At 37.5% G+C, this 22125-nt stretch overlaps 2 protein-coding genes across 5 annotated transcripts in view; one reads left to right on the plus strand and one right to left on the minus strand.

The window, feature by feature from the left end:
• Positions 1 to 10203, plus strand: part of LOC5575322 (equilibrative nucleoside transporter 4) — a 28541-nt gene extending 18338 nt beyond the window's left edge. For 2 of the 3 annotated variants that reach the window (XM_021848671.1, XM_021848670.1), the window contains 6 exons: positions 7545 to 7699; positions 7758 to 7961; positions 8025 to 8239; positions 8305 to 8411; positions 8469 to 8704; positions 8769 to 10203. In XM_021848671.1, coding sequence (XP_021704363.1) covers positions 7606 to 7699; positions 7758 to 7961; positions 8025 to 8239; positions 8305 to 8411; positions 8469 to 8704; positions 8769 to 9640 — 1728 coding nt within the window. In that variant the 5' untranslated portion in view covers positions 7545 to 7605 and the 3' untranslated portion in view covers positions 9641 to 10203. Of the gene's footprint in view, positions 1 to 1439; positions 2018 to 7544; positions 7700 to 7757; positions 7962 to 8024; positions 8240 to 8304; positions 8412 to 8468; positions 8705 to 8768 lie in introns of those variants that run through there. The other variant, XM_021848669.1, reaches the window with a different exon arrangement.
• Positions 10204 to 18704: 8501 nt separating this feature from the next.
• LOC5575323 lies at positions 18705 to 20398 on the minus strand. Of its 2 annotated transcripts, none has more exons than XM_021851719.1 (3): positions 20156 to 20398; positions 19619 to 19761; positions 18705 to 19557 (listed from the first exon to the last, which is right to left on the minus strand). In XM_021851719.1, exons 1-3 carry the CDS (start codon positions 20327 to 20329, stop codon positions 19437 to 19439), a joined length of 438 nt encoding a protein of 145 aa, XP_021707411.1. In that variant the 5' UTR covers positions 20330 to 20398; the 3' UTR covers positions 18705 to 19436. The 2 variants fall into 2 exon arrangements, with proteins under 2 accessions (XP_021707411.1, XP_001655699.2); XM_001655649.2 differs by having other exon boundaries at positions 19619 to 19767; positions 20156 to 20397.
• Between the last annotated feature and the right edge of the window lie 1727 nt (positions 20399 to 22125).

A 22125-nucleotide genomic window follows, 5' to 3' on the forward strand; every position in this document is an offset into this window, starting at 1 on the left:
AATCAAATTATGTGTCTCTAATAGATTTTGGGTCGCTGAATCAGATGCCGTTCTAAGAAATGTTCCAGCACGTCACAATTTTTAGCTATAGGTCGCCAAAGTTGTATAAAACACTGGTTTTATTGATGTTTACATAAAATTTAAAGTATGATTTATCAATCCTTTTTGTGATCTAATGCACCCAACATACAATATAAGACTTTATCTTTCATTTTAGTTGAAATTTGGTTAAAATTTCACGATTAAATTTGGATTTAATCGATTTTTCAACATGCTTGCAGTCTCCATACAAAATTCTTCGTTTCTCTTATATGGCAAAATACAATACTTTTTTAAACCATCAAAAAATAACTTTTAAGCATCGCAAAACTCATGAACTTTGTTGATAAGTATTGTTATACACATGAAGTTTGAATTCTGTGGCAAATTTAGCAAATAAATGACCATACAAGCTGACAAATTTGCATGTAAGTTGGCTGAAATTGTCAAATTTAGCATTTTCAATAGCCAATATCTCAAAACCTAGACGTGCTATGATATTTTTGAAAACAGCAATGGATTCCGCATCCCCTAACAAGAAATATAGTGATATTTTGGTGCTTGAGACAGAAACGTGTTCCGCAGTGTTATAGAAGAATTTATCATCCTGGGAAAAAATCGAGTGATTTGAAACAATACAGTACTTTCTGGAAGTTTCTTGATGTGGAGCTAATAAGATGCATTCCGACAACGTGTAGCAAGCACGAAGATACTGTGGGTCCTGGGAAGTCAAGAAAACTTTCCATCCCGAAAAGGTCATCGATTATCGAGATTCAATCCTGCGATCCTCAACTTGGATTTGCTGTTTATCTGCATGTTTGCGGTACTGCTATTTGTGCTCCAAACAATTTCTCTTATCGAGTGATGTTTTTTTACTCATCTTTAGATTACTAAGAAACTTCCTTGAGTGTTTGTAAAAGAACCAATTTTTTTGCCGGCTTTGAAAACTGTCTCTCAGCATGTTAATAGAGCTACACTTACTAAGAGGCACGATTCATGAATCGACTCAATAACTGCTTTTCGTACGGTGTTACCTATGATTTAGTTTTCAGTTAATTTTAGTTTCAGTAATGAAACGTGAATCTAATTTAGAATTGATTATTTGTATAGTGAAATCCAAACTATCCCACCAGTTGGATGATCCATCATCGTGATTGCCACTTAAACTAACAATCTCTTGAACACTGCATTAAAAAGAGAGAAACCTGGTCAGTGGCCAACTGCGTGCTAGCTATACACCGGTGTGTATTAAAATTTACGAAAACGAAGCGAATATAAACAATATTTCCACTCTCTGTTTTCATCTCTCAAATGGAAATTATTTGTATTTTCACTATTCTCCCCCGAGTGGAGGGTAGAGCGCGGAAAATCGGAGATTGCAGCATGCGCACAGGAGCACTATTTATGTCATATTTTTCTGCACCACGGTTCAAATTCGAGCAGACGTATCGGAGCGATCAAAATTGTGAATATTGTGCATTAATTGCTATTTTAAAGTTCTATTAACCAGTTCAAACGAAATTTTCCACAGTTGTTAGAATGATTAATCAAAAATGACTACTTTTCGGTCGCGATCGAGATCTGTATTGCCAGAAGTGAAGTTGTGCGTGGAACAGCAAAAGAGGATACATTGGGTAGAATAGATGAAGCAAGATGCTACTGAATATCGATTTTGTGCAAAGTAGAAAATTGACTTAAATGTGTTAGCAATAAATTGTGCTACCGACGACTAGAAGCTATTGCCATTTGATATTGATCAAAAGTGTTCTCGTTAAATTACTCTTAAGTCCGTCGACAAAATGATGGAAGCAACAGAAAACGGTGGCAATACATCGTATGAGCCTTTGGAAGGACGAAGGGCTTTTGATACATCTGACAGCCCGGAGATGGAGGGAGGTGGACCACCCAAGGATAGGAAAAAGCTAGTATTTTTTGCATTGATGACGGCCGGCGTAGGATTCGTGCTGCCATATAACAGGTGGGTGAGAGTCGATCTTATAGGTATATCATTCAATTGATACAAAAATTAAATTTTAAATGCACGAATGCATACCAATTCCAAAGATTTTAATAAATACATTCAGAAGAAGGATTCTTTTCAATATCCTTACAAAACTTACTTTTTATCTGCTATACGTTTTGAACTGTATCCTTCAATTTATGAACTAGATCGGGGGTTCGTAAGTTGAATTGGTTCGTAGATTGCATTAGTTCGTTCAACGAGGTTTTACCTTGTAAGTAATTCATTTTTATTATTTCAAGACATTGTGATTTTTTGTATTAGGAAAAATAAACTACTAATTGAACTTTAACACTTCACTTCACTTTTGCAAAAGAAAAAATAATATAATAAAGATCACTAGTAAGTACTGGACACTGAAGAAGTCTGTCAAGATAAGCAACATATTAGAGTTTAAGAACCATATATATCAATGATATGTTTAGCATACTAAAAATCACTACACTTTTTTAAATTTAAAGAAGGGATTATTAGAGTATTTTTGAGGCACAAAAGAAACCAAATTGAACTTTAACACTTTACTTCACTTTTGCAAAAGAAAATAATAAAATACTAAAAATCATTAGTAAGGCTAGCAAATACCTTTAAGATGAAGATGTATCAAAGCCAAACCTCAATTTTTCAAGAGCACAAATCTGGAGAACCAAACATCCGTTTAAGCTGAAAACTTAATCGATTAGTCACTAGCTGGTGGTGACCAATCGATAAGGTTTTCAGCTCAAACGGGTGTTCGCTTCTCCAGATTTGTGTGCTTGAAAATTTGAAGTTTGGCTTCGTTTCATCTTCACCTTAATCAGGCTTTAATGAGTACAAGTTTAGGTCTTCCAAAAATCCTTTAAAGTATAGGACTCTGCACAAAACTCAACATCTCTTTTTCACTCTTCCATAAATTGTGTAAACAACAAGGCCTGTAAACGTTAAAATTCCATGCAAAATCAAAACAGTGCAGAGGCCTATAGACAGATTCTACATTAGGACGGTTCGAAAATTCCAATTTCCCATATCTTCGCTACCATAAAAATAGTGGTTGGTGAAATTTTCAGCTTTCTAGGTGGGAATTTAAAGGTGGCCCAAAGACTATGTAGGTTTATATGGGAATTACTATGGAGTAATTTGAAAAAAATGTTTCAAACACGTTATCATTTCGTAGTGAAAACTCATTTTTCGTTATAAGAGGCATACTGAAGAGAGAAATTCAATCCGACGGATAGGAGAAGATATATTCGTGAGTTTTTGTTTTACTATTATTTAGCTTCATATGGGATTAATGCCCTGCAAACATCTACATAAATCCCGAACATAATTAGCTCAAAAGGGATTTGTTTCTTCAGCAACATCCTTCATTAAGATTTAAAGAATGACATTTCACTATGAGATGACATCAGTGCGCATTAGACTGATGCAAATTTCGAAGTTTTTGTTCCCCTATGCTTAAACGGTTACTTTCAGAGCAACACTGCTTTTTTGCTGTAGAACATAGTAGCCTGGATTACTTTGATCTATTCTTCCCACCAGGAGCTCCCTTGTTGCCTGCCGAGCAGTTGATTAAGCATGCAAAATGCGAACCCACTTTAAAATTATGAATATCAATTTATCCTGACGTCCAATCGAAATATGGCCTTCGGCAAAGTTGTAGCTGAAAGGATTGCACATGAGAAGAGTTTGTTCACTTTTCCATAAAAAATGATGGCGAAGAGATAGAGGGCTGAACACAAAAGCTTGGCGTTTTTCATAGTAAATTCCATATAAACTTCAAATGGCGTGTGCACAGTCAAATTTCTTTAAAATCATTTCAAACTTTGGGAGGATGCTATTTACCATGATAAAAATCGTTTAAGCATAGGGGAGCAAAAATTTCAAAATTTGCATCACTCTAGTGCGCATCGTACCTTCGTGTTGTGCGTACATGAATTCTCTCTGCTCTTGGAAGTTTTTTTTTAACTACCTTAAGCAATAAAACAGTACTTTGCAGTGCTAAAATTAAAAACGGTACTTTTCAGTGCTACTAAAACAGTATTTTTCAGTACTATTTTTCTACTATTGATCCCTTTACGATCCTTGTTTGGACCCGTGCCTTCGATTTTTCGTTGGACCAGTTGGCGAAAGCTAGCGGTGGTAATCCTTCTTGGACACCGTCTTGGGGAAAAAATCCTCTCGAAGGTCACGTCTTCTTCCGTTTATTCACTAAACATGGTTGCAACTATAAACAAAAGGAAGGGTGAATCTCTGAATTCACAAGTTCCTTCCAAAAAAGTGGGATTTAAAACTGTCACTAAACGTGGCAAGAATGGAAGAAAGGACGTTTTCTCCGAAATGCGAACTTTCTTCCAAGGGTGAAATGACTCTGAGTTTATATGGAGATTATTATGGAATATGCAAACTTCTTATGTTCAGCCCTCTATCCCTTCGTCATAACTACAACTTTGCCGAAGACCTCATTTTGATTGGACATCAATAAAAATGGATATTCATGATCATAATGTGGGTTCGTTCATCTACTGTTCTCCTGGCGGGAAGAATATAACAAAGTAATCCAGGCTACTATGTTCTACAGCAAAAAAGCAGTGTTTCCATATTAACTTCAAATGGCTTGTGCATTACCAAAATTTGTCCAAATCATTTCAAATTTTGGTAGAATGATTTTCGTCATAATTGACACCAGCAAAAACTTCAAAATTTGCATCAGTCTAGTGTCCATCCATCCGGGAAACCCGGGAAGATGCGGCCGTGCAAAAAAAATAGTTTTCATACATTTTTTTTTCGTCAAAACCTTACTTTTGCATGAAAAGTCGAGAAATGGTGCTACTTTTTTGCACGGTTTTTGGAATCTTGGAATGAAAACTTTTTTGGCACGGTACGCATCTCCCGAGCAAAACCAGAACCGGGTGTATTTTGTTTTTGTCTTCCCTAGATCCATGAGAGATTATTATTTAATTTGCCTAACCTTATCAAATATAGGATAAATTGTTCAGAAAAGATATTATGGAAGGGTTTTTAGGAGCTATTCATATAACTCTTTGTAAATCTATCTTAAGGCATAATCACAAAAAATCAGGATATTAAGAAAAAAAAAACCTTCAAAATTGCTTAACCTTCGGGCTGTCGCGCTGTTGTACTTTTTACAACAGTTGTGATTTATATGCTATCATTTTGCAACAAAGATATCTATCGACACCAAACCAAAATGTATTCCTTCTTAAGAATAATACTCGACGGTTTTTATTTACAGTATGACCCTTTATAATGCGGTAAAATCAACAAATGTACATCAAAATCGCATAAGGACTGTTCATTTTATAAAGTGGACACCTTGTGCATGCTGTATCTTTTTTATTTATCAATGAAATTTCAATCGGTTTTCTGCACATCGTTCGACTAGTATTGTACAATGTTGTGATAAAAAAAATCTCCAAAATAATTACAATTCACACAAATATGGGACAACGATTATAACGGTCGATTTTTGGAGGTTATCAAAAACAATGATTGTTAGAAATTGGCTTAAAAATTCGATAATTTATATTTTTTATTTTCAAAAAAGGCTTGTTCTTCAAAAGCATCATCAATCAGAAACTTGATAGAAAAAATCAAGTAATTTTTGGAGCAACAATTTTACAGATATAATAAAATCATTTTTCCCCTATATATTTTAGAGAAAAATATTTTAAATTTCAAGGGAATTGATATGAGTAGAATTTTTTGGCTATAAGTATGTCATGACGGAAGTGCCAATGCAGTGTTAATATGAAAAATAACTTACGCCTTCATCGAGTTAGTTATTTAGTCCCCACGCCACATTTAAGGCACAATATAAACACAATTGCTTTATTCTCAGAAGATCTTTCAAAGTTTATTGAAAATCATCAAAATTGGCAACACTGCTGTAATAAAATCGATTTTATTTTCCTCATATTATTTTCATAATATGTCATTCTAAGATTACCAATTGAAATATACGGAGAAAACCGTTTTGCAATTTGCTGTATATCGATAAATATGTGTACATGATTTTAAAAGTATGAGACTGGGTAAATCACTAAAATTACTAATATCAGAGAATGGTGGCATATAATTGATTTTTTCAAAGCTTTACCTTTAGTAGAATAGTGAAGGATACAAACATACTATTTGTTCATAAAAAATATAATTTTTGTTTTGCGAAAAATAATGTTAAACTTTGACGAACTGCTTTTCTTAGTAGTTTTTGGAAAAACTATTTAGCTCTTCAACCAAAAGCATTTTCTGAGATCTTATATGTTCCTAGTATTGTAGAATAATAGTTCAACGATGCACAGAAAACCGATTACGATTTTATCAATAAATAAAAAAGATATAGCATAAACAAAGTGTCCACTTTATAAAATGAACAGTCCCTTAATAATATACGGTTCGAGTAAACCACAGTTTGAAATCGGTATATCTCAAAATCCAGATAATATAGAAACTTGAGGTCTTTAGAAAAGTAGTTCTGGATGTGAAGCGCTACTTGATGGTACCGCATTTAATTCGGAATTTGACCGCTAGGTGGCACTAGCTGAAAGTTTTACTTTTGTTTTGCAAATATATCAGGATCCTGATCATTTAGAAGGATGGCGTCTTCGGCAAAGTTGTTTAGTAAGTTAAGGAATATCATTGTTCGAGCTAGTTGATTCAAAATTTTGCCACTAGGCGGCGCTAGTGTGCATGAAACTTTTTTTTGCAGATATCTCAAGAGCCTGACCACTTAGAGAGATGGCGTCTTCGGCAAAATAGTTCAGTAGCTCAAGGACTATCATTATTTGATGGAAGAAATAAAATATTTTGCCACCAGGCGGCGTTAGTGAGCATAAAATTTTTGTTTTTCGGGTACTGCAGGATCTTGACTTTTTAGACAGGCACCTTCAGCAAAATTGTTCAGAAGCTCAGGAACTATCATTATTTTACAAAATCTCGAATTTTAAGGATTAAATAAAGAAATAATTTGAACTACTGAACAACTCTGCCGAAGACGCCATCTTTCTAAGTGTTCAGGCTCCTGAGATATTTGAGAAAACAAATGTTTTATACACACTAGCGCTGCCTGGTGGCAAAATTTTGAATCAACTATCTCTAACAATGATAGTCCATAAGTTACCGAGCAACTTTGCTGAAGACGCCATCTTTCTAAGTGGTCAGGATCCTGAGATCTAAGATACAAAAGTTTCATGCTCACTAGCGCCGCCTAGTGGCAAAATTTTGAATTTCTTGGCTCAAATAATGATAGCCCTTGAGCTACTGAATAGCTTTGCCGAAGACGTCATCTTTCTAAGTGGTCAGACTTCTGAGATATTCGCAAAACCAAGGGTGTTGTACAAAGTACAACGCGCGACGACCGAAAGGTTAATATATGGTGAGAAAAAAATAATACTAATGTGAAACATCTTGAACCCTTAGGACAAAAGCTCAAATGATCCCTAGAGGTTTTCCAGAAAGTACTCAAGAAATGCATTTCTCTCTTTCTTTACAGTTTCATCATAGCGGCAGATTATTGGCAGTCTCGATTTCCGGGTCAATCTGTAGCGTTGGACATGTCAATGACGTACATCATAGTTGCATTAGGAGCTGTATTACTCAATAATGTATTCTTATCGTTAGCACCTTTTCGCGTACGAGTTGCTTTTGGTACGTAAAATTTAAAGCATTGTAGTTGGGAAAGCGTTTGATTTTTGTTTAATTTCAGGATACGCGATATCGTTCACCACATTGGTTTTCGTTGCACTTTGTGAAGTGGCTTGGCACATGTTTAGTGCTAAAACGGCGTATTCGGTAAACTTGGCTGCCGTTTCTCTGGTGGCCATGGGATGCACAATACAACAGTCCAGCTTTTATGGGTTTGCCAGTATGTTACCAAAACAGTATACTCAAGCTGTGATGGCCGGAGAAAGTAAGTTCTGTTTGATATGAAATAGTGATTTCGTGAAATGAATAAATGTATTGTATTTTGAAGGTATTGCTGGATTTTTGGTATCTTCCAATCGCGTTGTTACAAAACTTCTTATCAAAAGCGATCGAGCGTCAACGGCTATATTTTTCCTGACGTCAACGGTTTATATAGCATTTAGCTATGTCCTACATTCCATTACAAGCCACTCGCCGTTTGTACGATACCATATGAAGGCTTGTGCTAAAATCGTACTTCGACCCGACGATGATCACACATTGGTGAGTTTATAACTATAAATTGCTTTGCTCATTATTGATTATTGTATGTTTTCATATCCTTTTAGAGTGACACCATAGAAAATGAACTGTCTAACGCCCGTTATGGAGTCTTGGCATTGGAATCCAGTCCACCTGTCCACATAACTCCAGGCACTACAACGCTCAGTTTTAGGTTCTTACTATAAGAATTATCATTTATTATCATATTCTCAAATACTATACATTACAGCAATCCGGTATACGAGTTATCAAACCCAAGTGGAGCTGAGAATGTGCTAGAGACCAATATCAATAATTTAACGTCTACCACAACTAGTGTAGCAACAAATAATAACGCTACAAATCGCCCAGTCACATCGCCAACCTCGGCGACCGCTTCGCACGATATACCGAACGTTGCGTTTAAGGTGGAACATGTGATGACTCCTGACATCTGTACCGCTGGGCGATTTGGAAGTTTCCGGAGTGAGTTTAGTTTGTATGATTGTAGATTCAAATATACACTACACTTTTGAATATGCTTTTTCAGGTGGATTGGAGTCCCGATGGAAAGTTGCCCATGCCATTTACCCATATATGGCTTGTATAGCACTGGCGTACTGTGTAACTCTATCCCTGTATCCTGGAATAGAGTCAGAAATCATTTCGTGCAATTTGGGAACATGGATGCCAGTTCTTCTTATGTTTACTTTCAATACATCTGATGTAGTGGGTAAACTGTTGGCTGCAGTTCCATACAGCTGGTCACGAAGGCAGCTCATCTTGATGTCTGGCTTAAGAGCTTTACTTGTACCACTTATATTGTTGTGCTGTTCTCCTCGTGATCAACCTGTGATTGCAGGGGAGGCATCAGCATTCGTCTTCACTGCCGCTCTTGGAGTTACCAATGGGTTAGCAGGCAGTTTACCCATGATGCTGGCTCCAGACAAAGTTTCGGCCACATTACGTGAAGTTACAGGCAATATGATGACTCTCTCGTATAACCTAGGATTAACAGCTGGCTCGTTGGTAGGATACGTATTTGAGTCTATGCTAGGCCCTCAGCTCCCAAATCCTTGTCCACAATATCCTTTTGTGCCACCAAAGCCGAATCAACCACCTTTCACTAATCTAAGCTTCAGCAGTACCACAAGCACTACAACTTTAGCAACAGCCATTATCACTACACTATCGTCAGCAATAATTCAATCTAGCACAACAACTGTCACTCCGGAGACAACCACCAGCATATCATCTATGACGTCGACGGTATCTCAACCAACCACAGTATTCAACCAGTTGCCAACGAGTGTAGAAACAGAAACCAGTAATCCTTTCGATGCCAGCAATTTAGTGACAATAGCCGCTACTGTAGTATATAATGCGACCCAGTCCATCTTAGAAACATCTACTGTACGTTAGATGTCCAAAAAGGCAAAGAAATAGGCAATGCTTTCGAATAGTAATGGGAGCTCTGTACTGATAAAAGACAAACAAATCCTAGAAGAGCTTTAACAAATTGACTTTGTAAATGTTTTCCAGATATTTGTCGAGGTTTCTCACAAGACAAATAAAAAAAATGTACGCTAGAATTAATAGTGCAGAAAATCGCAATATCATCGTCCCAACCAGTCTTTTTCTGCTCTTTATCGACGTGCCACATTGAAAAGGCAGGTCCATTGTTATTATTTCCTGTAATATAGTATTCCTAATTATGTAAAGTGAGCAAAGTGAATGAATGGAAAACGGTGTGACGACTACTGTAGTGGCGCTTAGAATAAGTGTTGAATAATGAAAGGTCACCGTGATCGGAGATTCTGGAAACATTTTAGGTAGGTCTTGAATCAATTGACTCATGCAAAGGATAAGCACATATTTATATGACACAGCAGGTCATACCAATCTGGCTCAATATCGCGGTTAGGTAACGGTCTAGAGACTAGAATAAGCTAACTAATAAACAAAATAGCATATTTTAATCTACATTGCGCGGCGTTTAAAATATATGATGACACATCTTTGTGATTTATGAAGCATTAACCTTCTACGGCCTTTAAGGTGAAGATGCATCGAAGCCAAACCTCGAATTTTCAAGAGCCCAAATCTGGAGAACTAAACATCCGTTTGAGCTGAAAACTTAATCGATTGATCACCACCAGCTAGTGACCAGTGAGTAGCATTTTCAGCACAAACAGCTGTCTGGTTCTCTAGATTTGTGCTCTTGAAAATTTGAGGTTTAGCTTCGATGCATCTTCACGTTAAGAAAAATAATGGATTAAGATTCTGGGTTCATTACGACTCAGAAACGTATACTCTTATAGATCATCGAAATAGCATAGCTATATAGCATAGACTGACTGTACATGTCAATGGTTGCTACTCCGTGATTGATCGGAACTGGTAATAATTGCACTGCGATCCAAATGAATAAGAGATGGGAGTTTCCACTTACTCTCGGAGTGCAATTTAGCAGATCTAATATTATTGATCAATAACGGCGCCGGCCAAGTCCTTACAGTCAGTTGGGATAGGAAAGGAATGTTAGGGTGTAATGATTGTTGCTTCTAGAGACGGAGAATACCTCTGCATCTCCACAATCACCACGGGAAGGGTGTTTATTAGTGGAGAAGGAAAAGATCTGGGAGTCACCTTTGGTCGGTGATGCGATCCATGGATAAGGAGGAAAAATACGATTTATACTTAAAGCTAGTTTTTAGATTTGTCTCAAAAGTTTTGGTAGAAGATTTAAAATAAACGTCGACATCTATAATGTCGAACCATTCAAAGGAAGTTTTTATAATTGGTGAAAAGAGAAAAATATATACGTATATCTTATATTATATGAAACAGGAATAATGCCGACACATGTAGTGACGAACCATACATGGTTTGTTTGAAAATTATAAAGAAGTATTATTGAACATTTATGCTTCAAGAAGAAAAGTCTTTGGTAGAAGTTTTAAAATAAACGTCGACATTCATAATGTCAAACAATTCATAAAATATTTTAAGAAATATCAAAAATTTTATGTTTTTTAGAATTGTATAAAACAGGCATAATGCCGACACTTATAGTGACGAAACATACAAAGTTTGATTGAATATTACAAAAAAAGTAACGCTTTCATGAAAAAATGTGTTATCATAAGCATGAAACGAGCTCACCAGTTGGTAATCCATCCTCGACTGAACACGAATATCTTTTCACACTCACACAGCGCGAACAGCAATACTTATCGGCGTCCCGAAAACGAAGCGTCTTGCTTGGGCTTTCCAAAAACACTGCCAGCACAACACGCGAACCGAAACCCAAACTCCCGGCATCCCGAAAACGAAACGTCTCGCTTGGGCTTTCCAAAACACTGCCCAGCACAAAACGCGAAACAAAAACCAAACTCCCGGCGTCCCGAAAATGAAGCGTCTTGTTTGGGCTTTCCAAAACACTGCCCAGCACAACACGCGAACCGTAAATCAAACTCCCGGCGTCCCGAAAACAAACCGTCTTGCTTGGGCTTTCCAAAACACTGCCCAGTACAACCCGTATACTCTTATAGATCATTGAAATGACAACAAAATAATGAAATTTATTCCGCATTCGAAAGATGTGCTTCTTAGGATTGTGATAACTACTTGAAGTACCGGTTCCAATTCCAATGGCCACCTCGAATCGGATACGAAGGAGACAATGTGGGACATGTGGAATTACGATATGCTCATTCCAGAAAGCAGCAGTCATTATCAAACTGGTAGAGATGCAGAACTTTTAGAAACGTAGTTGCGCTGCCGTCGGTATAATCTCCTGGTAGGGACCAATTAGGCGATACCTCGAGATTGTGAAAATATACAAGGAATTTGTCTCCAGAAAACTTGCTCAGGAAGATAAGAACTTGCTCGTGGCGCCGGCGTCGATATGGAATTGTGAACATCTAGACTAGACAGGCCCAGCACAGTATGAAGGAAAAAAAAATTTGTATAGTCCAAATCCAAAGAAATGTCAGCTCATTTGGTCGTTCGATGAGCTGGCGTGATAGAGTTGAAGTTGACATGGGATTTCCAGCTCAAACATATGAGAAACATCACATCATCTACTGTTTGGTCAAGGAAATTTGTTGAAGGTTGTATAATAATTAATATTGACAAAGTTGGTGTTTTAGCTTTCTGAGGGAATTTTTTAAGCTTTTGCAATATTGCTTTATATTTCTTCAACATAGATTAATGGTAACCTAGGACAGGACGTGACAGCTTAACTAAGACTACCCAGTTGTTTTTCAGCCGATAACCTCGACGATACCAAAGCAAATGCTACCAGTATTCTTTCTAAGCAAATCTTGTGAACAAATTCAAATACCAAGGCCCATGCTTAGGTTGTTTTTTTACACGCTTCATACATTTAATGCAATAGGGATGCTCTCTTTAAAATAAATAAGGTTTATATTCGAAACAGGCAATACTTGTAGAGAAAATTGTCACAATTTCCATTATATTGCTCTGAATCAAGTATATTGTATTTATTTAGTACTGTATGAGCATATGCGGTAAACTTAACATGAAACAAAAAGATTTCATTGAAAATTTTCAAACTTTTGATGAAAACTCTAATTTATGATTTAGCAACACGGCCGAGCTAGCAACAAAGTGCCCTGTTGCAATCCAACTCAACGATGTGAAAGTAGGCCTTTGCCAAAACGACCAATGAGAAATGGTCTTTTTTGACAGGCAATTGGTTTCATTTTTGTACTTTGACCTGTCACGTCTTGTCTTAGATGGTAACCATTAAGCGCATCATAGCCACCTTTGACTCTGAGCGAGCTGCTGCACAAGGCGCATGCATGTATGTGATTTTACGGAACTGCTTATCCAAGCCTAACTTTCAATCCAGATACAACCTTCTGCAATTACTATGTTCATTAGGATATCAACTAGAGTATTTGTAATTATGGGTTCAATTTACCGCGATCAACTAGTATACGGAACGGAACAGTGACATGAGGTAAATTTCCAATACATTTGAAATGAAAATCGCATGCAAACTTCGAATTGAACCGCCAGCTAGTGATAAACCAATCGAGTTGTAATTTTGAGAGAGCTTTTTTCTTACCCTAAGGAACATTCCCCGTTGAGTTTTCCAACTTTTTTAAAGGGCCAGTCTAATCTAGGCAGATGCTGTCTTCGGAAAAGTTGCTCAGTAGGATAAGGACTTCTTCATGGGCAAATGTTTAGTTCGGAATTTGATCACCACGAGGCTCTAGCGTCGAAATGAACTTCCGGTAAACATATTGAAGGATGTGGAAAAGATGCTCAGGATGAAGAGGATATTATTTACTCATTTTTGAGATTTCTTACGCGCCATACAATTTATTTTTAATTTTCATACAAAAAATCGTACCATGGGGGGAGGGGGGGGGGGTTGAAAAACCCCGAAAATTGTCTTACGTAATTAATGGACCGCCCCTAACGTGTAGGGAACAGGGACCGCATGTAGCAGGCATTCGATCCCTCACAACAATGAAATGGGGGCAATCGAACACGATATGCTCCGCAGTTTCCTCCAAACTACCACAATTGGGGCAAGAGTTTCTGAGTGCTCGAACTTATGCAGGTACTACCTATAACAACCATGTCCTGACAGAAACTGCGTCAGTTTGAGGTTCACTTGTTCATGTGTTTTTTATACCAATCTGACACATTTGGTATTAGCCGAAGGGTCCATCTACCTTTAGTGGAGTTATCCCATTCCTGCTGCGAACTTCTGAGCGTTGTCTTATTACACGCGTTTCGGTTGAAGCATTGAATATCTTCCTTGATGATGAGCCCGATGGGTGTCATCCCGGCTATGATGAACACGACCTCTTTAGAGATTGTTTGATATGCACTGCTACTCTTAAGCACATGATCGTTTATGTGGCTGCCAACCGCTTTATCTTACTGCGCTTTTGACCAGATTGATCCTCCATACCTCAGTAGGGATAGCGCCTCGTCTGCCAGGAGCTTGCCTTTGCAGGTAACTACTCTGTCTTGTGATGGGCCAGTTCTGGTTTCCTAGACCTCATCCAATCCTCAACAATGGAGGTAGAGTGCGCTGTTGTCAACTCTACTTCCTCCATCGATACGTCAGCATCAACATAAACTGAAATGTGAACGATAAATCGCTTGTTTTTCAATCAAATGCACTTTAAATTTACACGACCAGTTAACATTCAAGCATCTTTAGCTGAACATTAAACTCAGTTTACTTTAAATTGGAATTTAAATATTTTTATTTATTATTATTTTTACAATACTTTACAATATTTGCTAGCTATCACAAAAAATTTCCCAAATGTGAGTTTTTTTACGGTTTTAAATCGTGTCGAAAAGTTGATTAAAAAATGGGGGTGGTTCAAAATGACCAAATGGGTGGGGTAAAATGCCATTTAGTATGGAGTTCGAAGAGTTAGCAACCATACTTCCCCATGAGTTTGCTCTTTGGCATGGAAACGCTTATTGGTTAATACAGTCAACGGAAAACCTTAATATTTAGGCAAAAAAGTGAAAAGTGTTGAATATCACCGGGAAATTAAGATAAAATCTATGAGTTTATGTCCATGGATTGTAGCAGCACTTCTTGGGTAAACGTATATGAACGTCGTTTGGCAAATTATACAGATTGAAACGTTCTAGAAATGATTCAATGAGTCGGGCCGTTTTACCCCATCTGTGCGTATTGGGCCATCTTCCCCTACGTTGCGCTATTGAACGCATTCTTCACATCCAGAGTGACTACCGCGCAGTAACGGATATCGCTTATTTTACGCTTGATTGCCACCACAGCTTTCTGAACGTCCGACTGGAAAGCGTCCAGAGTAGGATATACCTTTTCTGAATTTGTTGTAGCTCCGGAACTTCATTTTGTGCCGAATTTTTTTAACTTCCGCAAAACGCGTGTTGTTGCTTCAAATTTAGAATAGTGAATGAATCTCACGACGCGAAGACTAGATGGCATCAACCAAAGCAGAATCTACAGATCGATGAAAAGCTGAGCGTCACACTCGCCTTTTTTTGGCGCTCTTCAAATTTCCAAACACGCTGAATTTTTTTTAACACAGTGGCATTACAACCTTCACTAACAAAGTGTGAATAGATTTTTTTCCGTTTATACTCTCGTCGAATCGGTGGTCGATCAACAAATCGCGTTTACTCGAGATCCCCAAACCGTGCTTTTTTTAACCGAGCCTTGCGCTGCCGTTATACGCATAATTGTCCCATGCTACTTTTTGTGCGTTTTGACTTTTTGTCATTGAACAGTTTATTTTTACGTATAGTTTTAGAAAACACACACCAAAAATTAACTTTGTTCGGAAACTCAATGAAAAGCAAGCCAAGTCAATTTGTCCCATTGATGAATTTCTACGCATAACTGTCCCACTACTGTATTTCTACGCATAACTGTCACACTATACAATTCGCTGCGCTGATCTCGAACAAAATAGTCAGTAGGAAGTTTTGAATTAGCTGGTGTTTGGGAAAATCGTTTTGAACACCTTCTTACGTTGGCTTTACATCCCATGTTTTATTTTTTATTTTCGAGTCCATGGCTTGCGACAAATCAACTTCATGATTTAGCAAACTAAGTCTAAATAAAAATAGTTCGAATGTTTTTGGATGACTTGGCCACATGCTGGGTTGTTCCGAATACCGGTTCATTGGAGGAAGTGGCCATATTATATTGGCGAATCTGAAACTTTGCTTGCGACATATCAATTTTCATGAATTTGCAAATCATGTCCAAAGGTGGTTCAAATGTATTTGAATAACTTGACCACATGTCGGATTGCTCCGAATTCCCGGTTCCCTGGAAGAAATGGCCTCTAAATCATCGGTTCTGAAACCTAGCTGGCAACATCAAACTACATAAATTCCCAAATCAAGGCTAAAGAAGGGTAATTCAAAGGTTCTTGGATAACTTGATAACATGCCAGGTTGTTTTGGGTACTCTGTTCTCCAGAAGAGGTGGTTATTATATTGGCGATTCTGAGACCTACCTTGCGACAAATCAAACTTGATGAAGTCAAGAAGAAGTCAAAGTCATGTCAAAAGAAGAATAGTTCAAGAGGTTTTGGGTGACCTGGCCACATACTGGGTTATTCTGGGTAATTGGTTCTTCGATGCAAGTGGCAAATATGTTGATGGTTCTGAAGCTTTATTTGCGATGTATCAAAAATCATGATTTTGCAAACCAAGTCCAAAGAAATGTCAAATCGTGTGAAGATTTGCGTCGTGAATTTTGAGTTAAATATTTACTCCGCAAAATATCCTTGAATTCGCAGATGAGTTTCTGTCAAGCCTGCAGCTGGAAGAGTCGATATATTAATTTATTACATCTTATAAACTCTCTAACTTACTCATCCACTTTTTCATTCACTAACTCATACATTGTCTCATTATCACACATACAGAAAACTTTGCTTTCCATCCCAAACTATAAAATCGTATTTCTTCACTTCCCCACACGTGGCTCCGTTTGGCACATGTCACTTGAGCCGTCATTATGTGCCTTAAAATAGTCTTGAGGATATACGTCCTCTACATTCGGTACAATCTATACGTAAGAACGGACATCTACAGCATTATGCTTGGCACATAATTGGTCACTAATATCAATGGGACTGTTATGCGTAGAAATTCACCAAAAACCCCGTATTTCTAGCTAAATTTACTTTATTCCAATGATGAAAACTCTTGACTCTAATGAACACGCTATTTTTTATACTATTGTAAAGATTTTGATTAAGTTTACCACACACCTGGCCAATACGAGGCGAAAATGTGTTAAAATCTTTAAACGCGTTTTTCTCGATTGCATATTTTGGAACATGGGACAATTATGCGTATAACGGCAGTGCGTTCGCCGCAAGCATCGTTTATGTATTCTTTGTGTTCTTTAATTTACCTGACTTTCGGTCTTTGTGCAAACAAAGCATTCCCTTCACACAGTTATTGTAATTAGTGATTTTATTTTATATTTTATATTACCGCACCTTCCGTATACGGTAGGTACTAGCCTGTTGAGGATCAATCTCTTCAACAACTTGCCCGTCGTATCTAAAAAACAGATAGGTCTATATGCCGACGGGTCACCTAATGGTTTTCCCGCCTTTGGTAGTAGCACCAATTTCTGGGGCTTCCATACATCCAGAAAGATTACTTGATCTATGCAGCGTTGCATCGCGGTTCTGAACCAGTGCTGGAAAAGTTCGCATCACGAAGCAGCTCAAGAGTGTATACCAACGCATAACAAACATCACTGGGGCTTCGTGGCCGTGCGGTTAGCGGCGTCAGTTGTGTCGCGCTTGATTCCGCCTATCCGCATGTACCTTGTTTTTGACGTATTCACCACCAAACTGACTTTTGTCATCATCGAGTCGAGTCTAGTACACGACACTGAAGACGGCCTTACAGTTGAGGTCGAAATACGCGCATCTGTCAAAAATACAAGCTCTAACGGAATTAAATGGTATAGTACTCGGTTTTTTGCTTATTATTTTACTTTTGTCACTTCACGTTTAACGCGGCAATACAGGTCTACCACCTATTTAAATGTTCTGCCGGCAATATTCATATCATCTGCAAAGCAAACAAAATGGTTGAATCTTGTGGAAATCGTATTTAGGTTGTTAAATTCGGCTCTCCGCATGACACTTTCTAGCCTGACCTACCCTTGTGAGTTACCAATTCGATCTTACAGTTCATTAGAACTATCGGTCATTTCGGCATAACCCAGGCAACCAAAATGTACGTATAACGGTATCACCAAAATTTTTAATCAAAGTTTTAATTTAATGTCAACATCAAAAATTCCGGTGTACCCGTAATAATCGGGAGCAAAATTGAATTCATGATTTTTTTCTCAAGGTAATAAGAGATTCACAAAAGCTTTTTAACTATTGAAACAAGGTCGTGCATATTTGATTCTTGCTTTTTAAGAAGTTAAGTTTAGGGGGGTCCCGTAGCCTCGAGGTTACGCTTTCGCTTCGCAAGCGGAAGGTCATGGGTTCGATTCCCAATCCCCCCACACATAAACTCCGTCCAGCCACCTGAAGACGCCGCACGAAGGACCGTGTATTGGGGAAGAACACATCCATCCTTCGCAGTATCGGATGGTGACTGAGACACACTGACCCTCTTTGTAGGCTGTTGCCTCACACAACACATAAACATGGCAAAATGAACCACCGCACACCAATGGACTTCGATATGGATATAGATTGAACCAACGACAGCACTCTCCTCTACCTGCTCGGTATGAGAGAAATAGCAGTAAGAACTATAAATAGATTCTGTAAATTTGATACTCGGCATAGTAGTGGCCAAGTGCACGGAGTGCCTAACAAAAAAAAAAAAATTATGATCAAAAAAAAAAAAAAAAAGAAGTTAAGTTTTTTTATGTTAAGAAAACAAAAACTAAGATGATTATTATCGGGATCGGATACGATAAACACTGTGCACCTAGTGTGATATGCAGTTTATTGTGAAACAATTACATTAGTACATTTAGCCTAATTTGTTAGCCGTACAAAAATAGACGATAACATTTATTGGTTTTGACTAGAGTTACGTATTATCTGTTCGTAAAATTAAATTATTATAAAGGGATGTAAATAAAAAAACAACTAATGTATAGGTATGGGAACAAAACAAAGAAAACGAAATCGCCATGATCTAACTAATATAAATAAAATGGATTTTCATTTTTGTTGCCATATTTTGTTTAATTTTTTGGTTGATGTGGTGCAAAGAAACTCGTTACCGCGTGAAAAACCACCTAATTTCAAAATACGACGTAAGGAATGCGCGTTTCTTTAAAATACGACGCATAGATAAACTTTGTTCAGAATGTTTTTTTATACACAACAATCGACTACATTTTTATTGGTAAGGTCATGGAACTCCCAAAACATGGAGATTTTCATTACGTCGGTTTTTGAAATTACGCGATTATTTACCCGTTGTTGTTTTTTAAACAACCTTAGTGCATAGCACTATCAAACAGACTATTGTGTTCCAATACGACGTTCTCTGAACATGTGTTGTAGACCACATTTTAAAATTCACCAATCCATTTTTTTACAATTTTGCGATAATTGTAATACAAACTCTCACTTAGCGCTGTCTATATAACTCTTTAACATATTTGACATACGTCTATTTTGTACACTATTCTACGCATAGATTTTGCGCTTCACCGGTACAAAGTGAGCTGCTCTTTTAAGTCATCTTCATTCAAATTGGCATCTCCATCAAACTTTTCGCTTTGCTTTTTCAACAGTTCAAAAATTGCCGATAATTGGGCTTTTTCAATTCTGCAAATAAAAGAGTAAAATTAACAAATGTGGCACTTTTTAAACTTAAAATGAAACCCACTCCTTCTCAGCTTCTCGCTGTTCATCGGTCAGCTGTTGTTCCAATGATTTTAGTTTCGCTGACTTCAATTGTCGGACGGATTCAATTCGTAGATTTTCGTTGGTGCTATCACTGTCGGATCCATCACCGGTGGACGAGCCATTCTGAAAGGGTTCATTCAAATATTACGTAACGCAAAATTCGCCAATTTTTGGACCCCCTCCCTCCCCCACGTAACAGCTTTTGTATGGAATTTTTTAAATTTTTGTATGAACCGTAACACTGTGTCAGACCCCCTCCCTCCCCCTGTTGCGTTACGTAATATTTGAACAATCCCAAACTATAGTGTTCAGATTAGGGATCATCCAAAAATGACGTCCATCATTAGGGGGAGGGGGGGGGTCTACGAAAGTGTGACAGTACGTGTAGAAGGTATTGGAAAAAGCGTGACAGAGGGGGGAGGGGGGGTCTAGAAATCTCAAAAAACGATGGACGTCATATTTGAATCGTCCCTTAGGAAACCGCGATGACCTTGAGGTGGATAAAATGATATTTTACCTGTGTTGGACGGGATGTTTTTCTCTCGGCCTGTTCATTGGTACCATTTGCAAATCGCGTCACTATCCCCAGGTAGATGGTGAGCAAGACTACCGCAATCGAAGTGGCGACACTAAAAATGTAAAACGCAGAAAGATTGCTAAAATATATCAGCAAATTTTCTAGATATTTCATGATGATGTTTTTGGATATGACCCATGCCAAACAAATAATGACAACAGAATGAAACTTTTCTTATTGGAAACGCAGAATGCAATGAAATCTGTGCATAATGAAACATGGAAATGCGTTGTTTTCATGGACCATCATCTTTTTTCGGATTATACATCGAATGAAAGTCAATTTCCGATTGATGTGAAATATTTCGCAATGCTCAATTAAGTTACTCGAACTACAATGAATAAAAAATTAAACAGTTGAACCTTGTCACACTGTTGCATGAGTAGAATGCATGTTTCCGATAATGTGTTCATTGCAGAAGGGCGAGCAGGGAAAAAATGAGCAAAATGAGCTCAATGTGTTCATTCCTCCTTTGCATCATTCAAATGTTCCGTTGAAAATTTTTGTTTTCGATTGCAAAGCTCAAACGTTTTTCTATAGAGTCGTTTAATTCATATCATAGACTCGAAACAAGTTAATATCCCAGAAGCAGGATACGTTTACTAATTAAGTATACAGTAGTGTTCAGAATAATAGTAGTGAAAACCGATTTTGATGCAAAATGCTTTGGCACACTGTAACATTGTTTCCTAATGAGCGTTCGGCATGAAATTTTGACAGAGAACTACACTTGTTCAAATATTAAGCACCAGGTGAAATTGCTGAAAATAATAGTACAGTCGCCTCTCCACATCTCGATATCGAAGGGACCATCGAGAAAGGGAGGGATCGAGACAAAGAACATTATTTTAATGAACACTAGATTGGAAATCACTCCGTAACTAGGAAAATAATAAACAAACTTCATTTCGAGATTCCAAATTGTTCTGAATCACTTAGATCTGGTCTAGTAACCTTTGATAATGTTCATATCGACATATGGAGAGAAAATTGGGAACAAAAAATAAACAGGAGCACAACGAGATATGGAGATATCGAGATAAGCATTCATCGACATTGGGAGAGATATCGAGATGTAGAACATCGAGATGTGGAGAGTCGACTGTACTAATTATTTCGAAAATTCTAAAAGCGCGCGCAAGGCGATGTGCTCCCGGGGAGACTCGTCTCATGCGCTGCTCGGTGTTACGACTCACCATCGGTATCCAAGTCGTGAAACAACTGCTTAGTAACGAAGAGCCTCTACGACTATTTTTACCTCATTATGCAGGTGTTTAGATGGTCTACACCAGTGATTCCCAAAGTTGGCGAATTTGCCCCCCTGGGGGCGATTTTCAGGCTCAAGGGGGCAAAAATTTGTAAAATAGAATTTGGGGGGCGAAAAATTCAAAAAGGGGGCGAAAAGGCTAACACGGGAGCATTTGAAAATAATTACTCATTATTATTTTAGGACACACATCTGTAGGTTGATCAATTCCAAACTTAACTAATTCCAGGAACATTTTACCTTAGATCGATATATCTTCAATCAGGGTCATTTTAAAATTACGATAGACTACACTTGATAATTGTCAAACAAATGCATTCAGGTTTTTTAATTTTATGTGAGCTTTAAGAATGGTCGGTATCTCAGATTTTCACAAGTTCGGATGATTAGTCACAGATAACATTTAAAACACAACAAATTTTGGATGTACAAAACATCTATCTGAGAAATTTTAGAACTTTTTGCAAATGCCCAATATTTTATAGAAGGATTTTTTCATGTGGGAACTTTGAGGTAGGAAGCTAATATTTCTTTCATTGGCATCCAGCATTTTTGCAGAAAAAAGAAGATTCGCTTACACTCTTTCTTATCATTTGTCATGGTACAAATCATTTTAGAGACTTATTTTTCTTGGTGTTTGAAA

The sequence above is a fragment of the Aedes aegypti genome, chromosome 3, assembly GCF_002204515.2.
Source record: "Aedes aegypti strain LVP_AGWG chromosome 3, AaegL5.0 Primary Assembly, whole genome shotgun sequence".
Classification (NCBI taxonomy): Eukaryota; Metazoa; Arthropoda; class Insecta; order Diptera; family Culicidae; genus Aedes; species Aedes aegypti.